Here is a 16,272-nt window from a genome sequence, read left to right on the forward strand (position 1 = left end):
CAAATCAATCAAATCAATCAAATCAATCAAATCAATCAAATCAATCAAATCAATCAAATCAATCAAATCAATCAAATCAATCAAATCAATCAAATCAATCAAATCAATCAAATCAATCAAATCAATCAAATCAATCAAATCAATCAAATCAATCAAATCAATCAAATCAATCAAATCAATCAAATCAATCAAATCAATCAAATCAATCAAATCAATCAAATCAATCAAATCAATCAAATCAATCAAATCAATCAAATCAATCAAATCAATCAAATCAATCAAATCAATCAAATCAATCAAATCAATCAAATCAATCAAATCAATCAAATCAATCAAATCAATCAAATCAATCAAATCAATCAAATCAATCAAATCAATCAAATCAATCAAATCAATCAAATCAATCAAATCAATCAAATCAATCAAATCAATCAAATCAATCAAATCAATCAAATCAATCAAATCAATCAAATCAATCAAATCAATCAAATTAATCAAATCAATCAAATCAATCAAATCAATCAAATCAATCAAATCAATCAAATCAATCAAATCAATCAAATCAATCAAATCAATCAAATCAATCAAATCAATCAAATCAATCAAATCAATCAAATCAATCAAATCAATCAAATCAATCAAATCAATCAAATCAATCAAATCAATCAAATCAATCAAATCAATCAAATCAATCAAATCAATCAAATCAATCAAATCAATCAAATCAATCAAACCAATCAAATCAATCAAATCAATCAAATCAATCAAATCAATCAAATCAATCAAATCAATCAAATCAATCAAATCAATCAAATCAATCAAATCAATCAAATCAATCAAATCAATCAAATCAATCAAATCAATCAAATCAATCAAATCAATCAAATCAATCAAATCAATCAAATCAATCAAATCAATCAAATCAATCAAATCAATCAAATCAATCAAATCAATCAAATCAATCAAATCAATCAAATCAATCAAATCAATCAAATCAATCAAATCAATCAAATCAATCAAATCAATCAAATCAATCAAATCAATCAAATCAATCAAATCAATCAAATCAATCAAATCAATCAAATCAATCAAATCAATCAAATCAATCAAATCAATCAAATCAATCAAATCAATCAAATCAATCAAATCAATCAAATCAATCAAATCAATCAAATCAATCAAATCAATCAAATCAATCAAATCAATCAAATCAATCAAATCAATCAAATCAATCAAATCAATCAAATCAATCAAATCAATCAAATCAATCAAATCAATCAAATCAATCAAATCAATCAAATCAATCAAATCAATCAAATCAATCAAATCAATCAAATCAATCAAATCAATCAAATCAATCAAATCAATCAAATCAATCAAATCAATCAAATCAATCAAATCAATCAAATCAATCAAATCAATCAAATCAATCAAATCAATCAAATCAATCAAATCAATCAAATCAATCAAATCAATCAAATCAATCAAATCAATCAAATCAATCAAATCAATCAAATCAATCAAATCAATCAAATCAATCAAATCAATCAAATCAATCAAATCAATCAAATCAATCAAATCAATCAAATCAATCAAATCAATCAAATCAATCAAATCAATCAAATCAATCAAATCAATCAAATCAATCAAATCAATCAAATCAATCAAATCAATCAAATCAATCAAATCAATCAAATCAATCAAATCAATCAAATCAATCAAATCAATCAAATCAATCAAATCAATCAAATCAATCAAATCAATCAAATCAATCAAATCAATCAAATCAATCAAATCAATCAAATCAATCAAATCAATCAAATCAATCAAATCAATCAAATCAATCAAATCAATCAAATCAATCAAATCAATCAAATCAATCAAATCAATCAAATCAATCAAATCAATCAAATCAATCAAATCAATCAAATCAATCAAATCAATCAAATCAATCAAATCAATCAAATCAATCAAATCAATCAAATCAATCAAATCAATCAAATCAATCAAATCAATCAAATCAATCAAATCAATCAAATCAATCAAATCAATCAAATCAATCAAATCAATCAAATCAATCAAATCAATCAAATCAATCAAATCAATCAAATCAATCAAATCAATCAAATCAATCAAATCAATCAAATCAATCAAATCAATCAAATCAATCAAATCAATCAAATCAATCAAATCAATCAAATCAATCAAATCAATCAAATCAATCAAATCAATCAAATCAATCAAATCAATCAAATCAATCAAATCAATCAAATCAATCAAATCAATCAAATCAATCAAATCAATCAAATCAATCAAATCAATCAAATCAATCAAATCAATCAAATCAATCAAATCAATCAAATCAATCAAATCAATCAAATCAATCAAATCAATCAAATCAATCAAATCAATCAAATCAATCAAATCAATCAAATCAATCAAATCAATCAAATCAATCAAATCAATCAAATCAATCAAATCAATCAAATCAATCAAATCAATCAAATCAATCAAATCAATCAAATCAATCAAATCAATCAAATCAATCAAATCAATCAAATCAATCAAATCAATCAAATCAATCAAATCAATCAAATCAATCAAATCAATCAGATCAATCAAATCAATCAAATCAATCAAATCAATCAAATCAATCAAATCAATCAAATCAATCAAATCAATCAAATCAATCAAATCAATCAAATCAATCAAATCAATCAAATCAATCAATCAAATCAATCAAATCAATCAAATCAATCAAATCAATCAAATCAATCAAATCAATCAAATCAATCAAATCAATCAAATCAATCAAATCAATCAAATCAATCAAATCAATCAAATCAATCAAATCAATCAAATCAATCAAATCAATCAAATCAATCAAATCAATCAAATCAATCAAATCAATCAAATCAATCAAATCAATCAAATCAATCAAATCAATCAAATCAATCAAATCAATCAAATCAATCAAATCAATCAAATCAATCAAATCAATCAAATCAATCAAATCAATCAAATCAATCAAATCAATCAAATCAATCAAATCAATCAAATCAATCAAATCAATCAAATCAATCAAATCAATCAAATCAATCAAATCAATCAAATCAATCAAATAAATCAAATAAATCAAATCAATCAAATCAATCAAATCAATCAAATCAATCAAATCAATCAAATCAATCAAATCAATCAAATCAATCAAATCAATCAAATCAATCAAATCAATCAAATCAATCAAATCAATCAAATCAATCAAATCAATCAAATCAATCAAATCAATCAAATCAATCAAATCAATCAAATCAATCAAATCAATCAAATCAATCAAATCAATCAAATCAATCAAATCAATCAAATCAATCAAATCAATCAAATCAATCAAATCAATCAAATCAATCAAATCAATCAAATCAATCAAATCAATCAAATCAATCAAATCAATCAAATCAATCAAATCAATCAAATCAATCAAATCAATCAAATCAATCAAATCAATCAAATCTCAAATCAAATCAAACCAATCAAATCATTGAGATCAATGAAAACAATTAAACCTAAAAATATGCAATATTTGAAATTCCAAGGTACTTTCAAACTTTCAAAGGAATCCCGAAGATGGATGATTAAATCTAAGGTGATCGATGTAAAAAGAAATCTTTATTTATTTTAAGTTACATGTTTTGTTATATTTATGCAGTTCCACATGTTATTAAAAATTAATGAAACATGTCTATTTCCGTTCAAAAAGGTCTCTGTTAAGTTTTACAAATAAAATGTTCGACAAATTTTTATCGTTCAGCTTTAATCTTCTGTCTGTTAAGATTAGGGACAGCGAACTAAAAGAACGCTCCACTGACACTTGCGTACATGGAACGGCCAATGCCACCTGAGCCAAGGCGTACAGCTCAGGCTCACATTTTTTAAACCTTCCCAATAAATGAGGACGTTCTGGTTCTGCTGACCATATCTTTTAAAATGACACCCAAATTGATGGTGGTTCTCACTATTTTGTGGTAACCGGAAGTCGCCATCTTGGATTCCAAATGGCGCCAATGATCAATTTTCGGTGTCTGCTGACCATATCCTTTCAAATGACACCCATATTGATGGTGGTTCTCACTATTTTGTGGTAACCGGAAGTAGACCTGTGCGCCGCTGCGCCACGCCGCCGCCGCCGGTAATTTTTAACGTACGCCGACGCCGAACAGTAGACCGGCGGCGCGCCGCCGTTGCATTTTTCCCGCGCCGAAAATTCGCGAACTCCAAAATTGTTGACTTATAATTTTATCCACAAATCTAGGAACATAGTCTATGGACCGAATATACGACGTTAACTGATTCATGATTTATCACATCTTGGTCATTATTTGGTATTAGTGGTCGTCAATTGGATTACAAAATTAAAATAATCTTGATATTTTCTCGAAAACCATTACACGACACTCGTTATATAATTCAAAGATCCATTCTTGCTTCGTCAACTGGTTATGATTGTGAGCATATAAGTTTCAATTAACTATTCGTGTGCGTGAAATGGTCCACAAATTAAAAAAAACTTCCACTTTCAAGATATATGTGCCTGAAGTTTACGATTATGTGCCTGATCCTAATCTTTGCACGTAATCAATTTCACTGGAACGCAGTGTATTATTCATTGATTTTTTAACCGATTCTTAATTCCTAATATGCTACACACGATTCACCAGTCGAGCTCGTGAAACTGTTCATGATGTAATTCATGAAGTAATTAATTTTCCACATAATCTTATTATACTTACGTAAACAATTACAAGGAACTCAGACTATTATTCATGGATTATTCGCTCTGCTTTTTGGTTTTGAAATTTCTATGTGAGCTAATGTGTACAACTGCTAGCAATCAGTCTCACAGGCACGAGCATTAGATACAAAGACATTATTAGGACCTGTAACCCTGTTATTCCTTTGAAAACTATAAGATGCATGACTCTGTGTAAAAATCCAACGGTAAGCTCAAGACTAAAATATCACGATAACACGACGAGAATTTACGAAAATCGTTGCACGTCGTTAAATTCTTGACTGTTTTAGTCAATAAAATTAAAACAAATCAATGTTTCATCGAGTTATGAATTAAAATCACAAAAATATTAAACATATTCAGACACAACCACCTACTAAACATTTTAGTATAATGTCATCTTTTTTTGCGTGAACTAGTTTTATGAAAACACAAAAAATATTTTCAATACGAGGTTTATTTATATTTGATTGAATCGTGACCTATTTTAATTTTTTTTTTTCTCGAAGAATAGTTGAGAAAAGTGATCTTGACTTTTCGCGACGCTGGTGCACAGATGCGGCGATGCAAAGGGTAAGATTTCTAGTCTCATAAATTATTCATCGTGTGATCTAGCCCCACTCAAGAAAGATTTTCAGTGTCAGTTGCACCAGCCCGGTATCACAGACAAATAAGACGAAACACGAGATGAATTTTCATCACTCGTAGAAAAAACGATCGATTTCGATTACAAATCGGTGGCGTTAGAGAAGAGATTTCGACACAGAGCTAAATGCGTTAGTTAATTTCCGCACCCACCCGAAAACGTTACGGTCTTTTTAATCTCATGCAAACCAAAACAAACAATATGGGCCGGAAATGTGAAATTCATTCTTGTCGAAGTGCCCAAAGTGGGAGTTGTTCACAACCATTTTTAAGTTATAACACGATGCCGATCGGTGAGTAAGCACATAACAGGATGTTAGTAATTTAATTGATTCGGTGTATCGAATGTATGCAATGGATTAGAATTTGTTGGTCTCCGGAAGTGCTGGAGAAATCAGCGGGGTGCAGGTGCTACGAAAACTAGAGATACGCTCAGACCATTTTCAATCAGACTTGTTTAGTGATCAGTTTCAACCTAACAGGAGCTAACACTTCAAGTCGTGGAATGATAATGATTGATAGTAACTGTATATTTAGGTTTCGTCAGGGTGTAGATCTGTATGATTCCAGCACGTCGAGCATACTTTGCACTCAAGATAGAAGCAGATCGCACGTTGTAAGAAAATGTAGTGCCAGGGAATCGTATTCCTTATCATCGTGGCGATTTTGTACTTACAAGAAGTAAAAGTAAACACCAGCCTGGAAAATGAAGTAAGGTGTCTACCTTGAAAGGTGTCCTTACACGATCATTAAAAGTGACATTTCTGCGCAGTAATGCCAATAATAACGCCTCGTGTTAGGGTACCTGATATTCAGAGGTGGGAAAAAACCGGTTTAGTACCGGTGCGGTAAACCAAATTTTCACACGATTTTGTGTTTCCTTTACATCGTGTGCGGTCTTACCGCTGGTTGTGTTTCAACGAGACACGAAAACCAAACCGAGTTTCGTTTACACAGCACCGTGGTTTGGTTTTGATTTTCGTTTACCGGTGCACGAGTATGGAACGAAACACGAGAATACCGAAACCAAACTTCGGCTGTGTTGCGGTTGTGTATTCGGGTTGATGTTTATCGGCTATGCTAGTGCTGCCAGAATTTTTATTAGAAATTCTGTGCATATTTATTTTAGATATAATGTCAGGTATTTTTTCGGTAATTGAAAAATTGTTCTGAGACATCTTCCATGTACAACAAAAATGTTCCTCGTCATTTTGGAAGAAAATAAATGACTTACCTTAACTCAATATTACGGCATTTTCATGATGATTTATCATCAGGAACTTTGCAATATGGGTATGTTTGGTATGGGGAACTGCCCAAAAATCGAAAGTAAAAGGAAGTTTATTAGCCTTCGCTATTTTTATATGAGAGACTGAGAGCAAGAGTGGATTAAAATTTTGTTCAGAGCAAAAATGGGTTAAAATATTCCCTTAGATCCGAAATTGTATATTTATCAAAACTTCAGGCAAAAGCGGGTCAAATATCATTTAGCGCAAAAATTGTTCGACAAAATTTTCAGAGCAAGAATGGTATAGAATATTAACCCATTTTTGCGGTACGAAAATAATACATAGGTTCATAACAGGTGTTCAGAATATTTCTTATTCGGACTTGTGAACAAAAATCGTAAGATTTTGGATCCGTATAGGTCAGCAGACACCGAAAATTGACCATTACCTCCATTTTAAAATCCAAGATGGCGACTTCCGGTTACCACAAAATAGTGAAAACCACCATCAATATGGGTGTCATTTTAAAAGATATGGTCAGCAGACACCGAAAATTTACCATTAGCGCCATTTTGAAATCCAAGATGGCGACTTCCGGTTACCACAAAATAGTGAGAACCATCATCAATATGGGTGTCATTTGAAAGGATATGGTCAGGACACCGAAAATTGACCATTACCGCCATTTTGAAATCCAAGATGGCGACTTCCGGTTACCACAAAATAGTGAAAACCACCATCAATATGGGTGTCATTTGAAAGGATATGGTCAGCAGACACCGAAAATTGACCATTAGCGCCATTTGGAATCCAAGATGGCGACTTCCGGTTACCACAAGATAGTGAGAACCATCATCAATATGGGTGTCATTTGAAAGGATATGGTCAGCAGGCACCGAAAATTGACCATTAGCGCCGTTTGGAATCCAAGATGGCGACTTCCGGTTACCACAAGATAGTGAGAACCACTATCAATATGGGTGTCATTTGAAAGGATATGGTCAGGACACCGAAAATTGACCATTACCGCCATTTTGAAATCCAAGATGGCGACTTCCGGTTACCACAAAATAGTGAAAACCACCATCAATATGGGTGTCATTTGAAAGGATATGGTCAGCAGACACCGAAAATTGACCATTAGCGCCATTTGGAATCCAAGATGGCGACTTCCGGTTACCACAAGATAGTGAGAACCATCATCAATATGGGTGTCATTTGAAAGGATATGGTCAGCAGGCACCGAAAATTGACCATTAGCGCCATTTGGAATCCAAGATGGCGACTTCCGGTTACCACAAGATAGTGAGAACCACCATCAATATGGGTGTCATTTTAAAAGATATGGTCAGCAGACACCGAAAATTGACCATTAGCGCCATTTTGAAATCCAAGAGGGCGACTTCCGTCCGGTTACCACAAAATAGTGAGAACCACCATCAATATGGGTGTCATTTGAAAGGATATGGTCAGCAGACACCGAAAATTGACCATTGGCGCCATTTGGAATCCAAGATGGCGACTTCCGGTTACCACAAAATAGTGAGAACCACCATCAATTTGGGTGTCATTTTAAAAGATATGGTCAGCAGAACCAGAACGTCCTCATTTATTGGGAAGGTTTAAAAAATGTGAGCCTGAGCTGTACGCCTTGGCTCAGGTGTCATTGGCCGTTCCATGTACGCAAGTGTCAGTGGAGCGTTCTTTTAGTTCGCTGTCCCTAATCTTAACAGACAGAAGATTAAAGCTGAACGATAAAAATTTGTCGAACATTTTATTTGTAAAACTTAACAGAGACCTTTTTGAACGGAAATAGACATGTTTCATTAATTTTTAATAACATGTGGAACTGCATAAATATAACAAAACATGTAACTTAAAATAAATAAAGATTTCTTTTTACATCGATCACCTTAGATTTAATCATCCATCTTCGGGATTCCTTTGAAAGTTTGAAAGTACCTTGGAATTTCAAATATTGCATATTTTTAGGTTTAATTGTTTTCATTGATCTCAATGATTTGATTGGTTTGATTTGATTTGAGATTTGATTGATATGATTGATTTGATTGATTTGATTGATTTGATTGATTTGATTGATTTGATTGATTTGATTGATTTGATTGATTTGATTGATTTGATTGATTTGATTGATTTGATTGATTTGATTGATTTGATTGATTTGATTGATTTGATTGATTTGATTGATTTGATTGATTTGATTGATTTGATTGATTTGATTGATTTGATTGATTTGATTGATTTGATTGATTTGATTGATTTGATTGATTTGATTGATTTGATTGATTTGATTGATTTGATTGATTTGATTGATTTGATTGATTTGATTGATTTGATTGATTTGATTGATTTGATTGATTTGATTGATTTGATTGATTTGATTGATTTGATTGATTTGATTGATTTGATTGATTTGATTGATTTGATTGATTTGATTGATTTGATTGATTTGATTGATTTGATTGATTTGATTGATTTGATTGATTTGATTGATTTGATTGATTTGATTGATTGATTTGATTGATTTGATTGATTTGATTGATTTGATTGATTTGATTGATTTGATTGATTTGATTGATTTGATTGATTTGATTGATTTGATTGATTTGATTGATTTGATTGATTTGATTGATTTGATTGATTTGATTGATTTGATTGATTTGATTGATTTGATTGATTTGATTGATTTGATTGATTTGATTGATTTGATTGATTTGATTGATTTGATTGATTTGATTGATCTGATTGATTTGATTGATCTGATTGATTTGATTGATCTGATTGATTTGATTGATCTGATTGATTTGATTGATCTGATTGATTTGATTGATTTGATTGATTTGATTGATTTGATTGATTTGATTGATTTGATTGATTTGATTGATTTGATTGATTTGATTGATTTGATTGATTTGATTGATTTGATTGATTTGATTGATTTGATTGATTTGATTGATTTGATTGATTTGATTGATTTGATTGATTTGATTGATTTGATTGATTTGATTGATTTGATTGATTTGATTGATTTGATTGATTTGATTGATTTGATTGATTTGATTGATTTGATTGATTTGATTGATTTGATTGATTTGATTGATTTGATTGATTTGATTGATTTGATTGATTTGATTGATTTGATTGATTTGATTGATTTGATTGATTTGATTGATTTGATTGATTTGATTGATTTGATTGATTTGATTGATTTGATTGATTTGATTGATTTGATTGATTTGATTGATTTGATTGATTTGATTGATTTGATTGATTTGATTGATTTGATTGATTTGATTGATTTGATTGATTTGATTGATTTGATTGATTTGATTGATTTGATTGATTTGATTGATTTGATTGATTTGATTGATTTGATTGATTTGATTGATTTGATTGATTTGATTGATTTGATTGATTTGATTGATTTGATTGATTTGATTGATTTGATTGATTTGATTGATTTGATTGATTTGATTGATTTGATTGATTTGATTGATTTGATTGATTTGATTGATTTGATTGATTTGATTGATTTGATTGATTTGATTGATTTGATTGATTTGATTGATTTGATTGATTTGATTGATTTGATTGATTTGATTGATTTGATTGATTTGATTGATTTGATTGATTTGATTGATTTGATTGATTTGATTGATTTGATTGATTTGATTGATTTGATTGATTTGATTGATTTGATTGATTTGATTGATTTGATTGATTTGATTGATTTGATTGATTTGATTGATTTGATTGATTTGATTGATTTGATTGATTTGATTGATTTGATTGATTTGATTGATTTGATTGATTTGATTGATTTGATTGATTTGATTGATTTGATTGATTTGATTGATTTGATTGATTTGATTGATTTGATTGATTTGATTGATTTGATTGATTTGATTGATTTGATTGATTTGATTGATTTGATTGATTTGATTGATTTGATTGATTTGATTGATTTGATTGATTTGATTGATTTGATTGATTTGATTGATTTGATTGATTTGATTGATTTGATTGATTTGATTGATTTGATTGATTTGATTGATTTGATTGATTTGATTGATTTGATTGATTTGATTGATTTGATTGATTTGATTGATTTGATTGATTTGATTGATTTGATTGATTTGATTGATTTGATTGATTTGATTGATTTGATTGATTTGATTGATTTGATTGATTTGATTGATTTGATTGATTTGATTGATTTGATTGATTTGATTGATTTGATTGATTTGATTGATTTGATTGATTTGATTGATTTGATTGATTTGATTGATTTGATTGATTTGATTGATTTGATTGATTTGATTGATTTGATTGATTTGATTGATTTGATTGATTTGATTGATTTGATTGATTTGATTGATTTGATTGATTTGATTGATTTGATTGATTTGATTGATTTGATTGATTTGATTGATTTGATTGATTTGATTGATTTGATTGATTTGATTGATTTGATTGATTTGATTGATTTGATTGATTTGATTGATTTGATTGATTTGATTGATTTGATTGATTTGATTGATTTGATTGATTTGATTGATTTGATTGATTTGATTGATTTGATTGATTTGATTGATTTGATTGATTTGATTGATTTGATTGATTTGATTGATTTGATTGATTTGATTGATTTGATTGATTTGATTGATTTGATTGATTTGATTGATTTGATTGATTTGATTGATTTGATTGATTTGATTGATTTGATTGATTTGATTGATTTGATTGATTTGATTGATTTGATTGATTTGATTGATTTGATTGATTTGATTGATTTGATTGATTTGATTGATTTGATTGATTTGATTGATTTGATTGATTTGATTGATTTGATTGATTTGATTGATTTGATTGATTTGATTGATTTGATTGATTTGATTGATTTGATTGATTTGATTGATTTGATTGATTTGATTGATTTGATTGATTTGATTGATTTGATTGATTTGATTGATTTGATTGATTTGATTGATTTGATTGATTTGATTGATTTGATTGATTTGATTGATTTGATTGATTTGATTGATTTGATTGATTTGATTGATTTGATTGATTTGATTGATTTGATTGATTTGATTGATTTGATTGATTTGATTGATTTGATTGATTTGATTGATTTGATTGATTTGATTGATTTGATTGATTTGATTGATTTGATTGATTTGATTGATTTGATTGATTTGATTGATTTGATTGATTTGATTGATTTGATTGATTTGATTGATTTGATTGATTTGATTGATTTGATTGATTTGATTGATTTGATTGATTTGATTGATTTGATTGATTTGATTGATTTGATTGATTTGATTGATTTGATTGATTTGATTGATTTGATTGATTTGATTGATTTGATTGATTTGATTGATTTGATTGATTTGATTGATTTGATTGATTTGATTGATTTGATTGATTTGATTGATTTGATTGATTTGATTGATTTGATTGATTTGATTGATTTGATTGATTTGATTGATTTGATTGATTTGATTGATTTGATTGATTTGATTGATTTGATTGATTTGATTGATTTGATTGATTTGATTGATTTGATTGATTTGATTGATTTGATTGATTTGATTGATTTGATTGATTTGATTGATTTGATTGATTTGATTGATTTGATTGATTTGATTGATTTGATTGATTTGATTGATTTGATTGATTTGATTGATTTGATTGATTTGATTGATTTGATTGATTTGATTGATTTGATTGATTTGATTGATTTGATTGATTTGATTGATTTGATTGATTTGATTGATTTGATTGATTTGATTGATTTGATTGATTTGATTGATTTGATTGATTTGATTGATTTGATTGATTTGATTGATTTGATTGATTTGATTGATTTGATTGATTTGATTGATTTGATTGATTTGATTGATTTGATTGATTTGATTGATTTGATTGATTTGATTGATTTGATTGATTTGATTGATTTGATTGATTTGATTGATTTGATTGATTTGATTGATTTGATTGATTTGATTGATTTGATTGATTTGATTGATTTGATTGATTTGATTGATTTGATTGATTTGATTGATTTGATTGATTTGATTGATTTGATTGATTTGATTGATTTGATTGATCGCATTGATTGCATTGATCGCATTGATTGTATTGATTTCATTGTTTTTATTGATTTCTTTGAAGTCATTAATTTCAATTTCAACATTGTTACATTAACATCAACGACTTTCCCGAATCAAACATATCTACATTTATCGGTTTCATACGATTATTCGCCAAGAAAGATAGCCATTTTGAATTTCGTGTCCGTTATCTTGGTTTTTAATATGGTACAGAACATCAATTGTGAAACGTAAACAATCGCCCAGAACCTAACATTTCGATATTGCCCCATCGACTCTCAACAACTAACCTTATTCAATTCAGTTGTTCAGTTGTTTATTCGGCAGCACTGCACATGAATTTACTGCCTCTTCTTTCAACCGAAGCACCGCGTACAGAAAAAACCAGGTTCGGTTTTCTAAAGCCGAACCGATACCGCTGTTTAGAATACATTAACACGAGTTGAAAATCGTGCACACATGTAAACGGTGCTGAGTGACTCGGTTTGGTTTTCAAAACCGACACTCGGTCGAGGTTGTCATTTCGTTTACCGTGTGAACGAAATCAAAACCGCACACGATGTGGATCGCTCGTTTACACGTGTTGAGACTTTGAGCACCATACCAGTGACTGTTCGTACCGGTTGGTTTTCTTACCCACCTCTGGTATCAGATTCATGGTCCGCGCGCGATCATTCTAGAACATACACGAATATGCGAATAGCAAACAGTTTTAATATAGAATTTATACACGCGAAGTTACCTACACGTTAGCACACGCGACATACAAACGCACACGCGATCGAACACGTTAACGTACAAATGCTCCAGCCCTTCGCGGTAATACACGCGATCGCGAAGTCCCTACGCCCGCACATACCTGAACCGTACAATAAATATCACATTCAGAATCACGGCCCGCTACCATTGGCCTAAAGCAGTGTTTTAGTGGGAGCCATTGCCTATCTCGTCTGTAATTGTGGTGTGTGATTGTGACAGGGAGCCCTTCCGAGAACTTAGCTCTACAGCTCCAGTAGAGGACACTCTCGAACAAAAAAAAGCTCTGGAATCTATTTCTATTAATAGCTGTTTAAAATACGCTAAAGCACAGCCCTTCGAGAGGGGTCTGGGTCAATTGGCATAACATCATTTGGCATAAGGTCATTTAGTTTAACGGACATTTGGCATAACGGTTATTTGGCATAATGGTCATTCGGCATAATTTTGAGAATTGATTACACTGAAGGTCATTTGGCTAATGGACATTTGGCATAACGGTATACAGCGAAACACATTATTTAAGACTGTACGGGAAGTCAGGGAATTCGGCATAATTTTAAGCCATGCTACTGCTGAAGGACTTTAAATGAGTTGGTTTACTAATAGTACTAAAATTGAACCTGAACCAAAGCTAATAAAATTATTCTTCTTTACCAATTAATAAAAATACTGGCGATCATAATAATAATAGCCACGTCGGGTGGATCGCTGTTCTACACAATACTATACTAAAACGTATGTGATAGCAAAGAATCCATAATTGCAAGAATGAACAAGCACAAAAATTTCAAAAATGAAACTCAAAAGATCTTAAAAGAAGGCAAAATTAGTTATAAAATGTTAAAAATTCACTCGAAATATAATCAATATTAGGTAATAGATAACAACACATTATTATTATTGCTTAGTGCAGCTTTAAACTTATGGGTCATTCACCAGATAAACTACACATTCGTATGCCAAATGACTTTCAGTGAGATCACTTAACAAAATTTTGCCAAATGTCCATTATGCCAAATGTTCGTTATGCCAAATGACCGATATGCCAAATGTATGTTATGCCAAATGACCTTCAGTGTGATCAATTTTCCAAATTATGCCAAATGACCATTATGCTAAATGACCGTTATGCCACATGTCCGTTATTCCAAATGACCTTCACTATAATCAATTCTCAAAATTATGCCAAATGACCATTATGCCAAATAACCGTTATGCCAAATGTCCATTATGTCAAATGACCTTCAGTGTGATCAATTCTCCAAATTATGCCAAATGACCACTATGCCAAATAACCGTTATGTCAAATTTCCATTATGTCAAATGACCTTATGCCAAATGACTTTATGCCACTCCCCTTCGAGAGTATTTCTTACGTTTTTTGAGCTTGGGGTTGTGTTATTAGCCTGGTTGCAACTCCGTGAAATGTTGATCAGGAGCAGCTGAAATTGCACAGAAATCAATAATGCTTTGGAGTTGCAAACCAACCTGCAATGTACGTACAACTCCTTATTTGCTTAATTTTTATTAAAGTGACTTTTGTAATGTACAACATTCGTTAATCCCAAGGTACAGTACTGATCATGGATCGCGGAAGAAAATAAAAGAATATTAGTGCTACCCTTTACTGTCGGCAGAGGTAGCATTTCTTTTTAAAGTAGTCATTTTAGCACTAAGAAGTTCACAACAGAAATAATTAATTAAATTTGTCATTTAATAGTATGCGTAAATATATTTTTGATCCAAATAATATAGGTACTCTAGCACCCCTAAATGATTTAATACGAATGCTTACACCCTGCCATAATCCGATTGAAATGCAGTGATTACATTATTATTTAGCTATGTTATTAGTCATCCCACGCTTACCAGCCAACCTAAACACTGTTGTTTACGCTCTGATAAACCCGTTTATTCCAGCAATGCACGAGTAATTACACCTATCGTTATCACAGCCAATGATATGTCGGTTATAATCAGTTCACAAATATATCTCACATTCACTGTTTGCAGATTTGTGATTTTGGCCTAGCACGAGTGGCAGATCCAGAGCACGACCACACTGGCTTCCTGACGGAGTACGTTGCCACCAGATGGTACCGAGCGCCCGAAATTATGCTGAACTCTAAGGTTCGTTCTCGTCCCAAAGCTATCGTTTACTTGTTTCCGAGATGTATAGTTTACAGATGTTTTTTTTTTGTTCTTTCTCCCAACTCAGGGTTACACCAAATCCATCGACATATGGTCCGTGGGCTGCATCCTGGCTGAGATGCTCAGCAACCGGCCAATCTTCCCCGGCAAGCACTACCTGGATCAGCTGAACCACATCCTCGGTGTGCTCGGTTCGCCCTCCCAGGAGGATCTGGAGTGCATAATCAACGAGAAAGCCCGCAGCTATCTGCAGTCGTTGCCGTACAAGCCGAAAGTACCGTGGTCCCGACTGTTCCCCAATGCCGACCCGAACGCACTGGACCTGCTCGGCAAGATGCTGACGTTTAATCCACACAACCGAATCTCGGTGGAGGAAGCCCTGGCGCATCCGTACCTTGAGCAGTACTACGATCCCGCTGATGAGGTAAAATAAACGTCACTCTGATTGGTATATGGTACTAGGAGCTGCTTGCCAGTTTACGCTCTGTCACCAGTCTCATTCCAGCTACGCTGGCGGTGGTATTACATGAAGCTATTTAAACCAGCAATAACAGATTCT

The 16,272-nt window shown here is 31.2% G+C and overlaps 1 protein-coding gene across 3 annotated transcripts in view; it reads left to right on the top strand.

Moving 5' to 3' along the window:
* The window catches only part of LOC131678837 (mitogen-activated protein kinase 1), a 301,065-nt gene that overhangs the window by 272,965 nt on the left and 11,828 nt on the right, over positions 1–16,272 (top strand). For all 3 annotated transcript variants that reach the window (XM_058959234.1, XM_058959233.1, XM_058959235.1), the window contains exons 6-7: positions 15,576–15,692; positions 15,781–16,137. In XM_058959234.1, coding sequence (XP_058815217.1) covers positions 15,576–15,692; positions 15,781–16,137 — 474 coding nt within the window. The remainder of the gene's footprint in view (positions 1–15,575; positions 15,693–15,780; positions 16,138–16,272) is intronic.

The sequence above is a fragment of the Topomyia yanbarensis genome, chromosome 2, assembly GCF_030247195.1.
Source record: "Topomyia yanbarensis strain Yona2022 chromosome 2, ASM3024719v1, whole genome shotgun sequence".
In the NCBI taxonomy this organism is placed as follows: domain Eukaryota; kingdom Metazoa; phylum Arthropoda; class Insecta; order Diptera; family Culicidae; genus Topomyia; species Topomyia yanbarensis.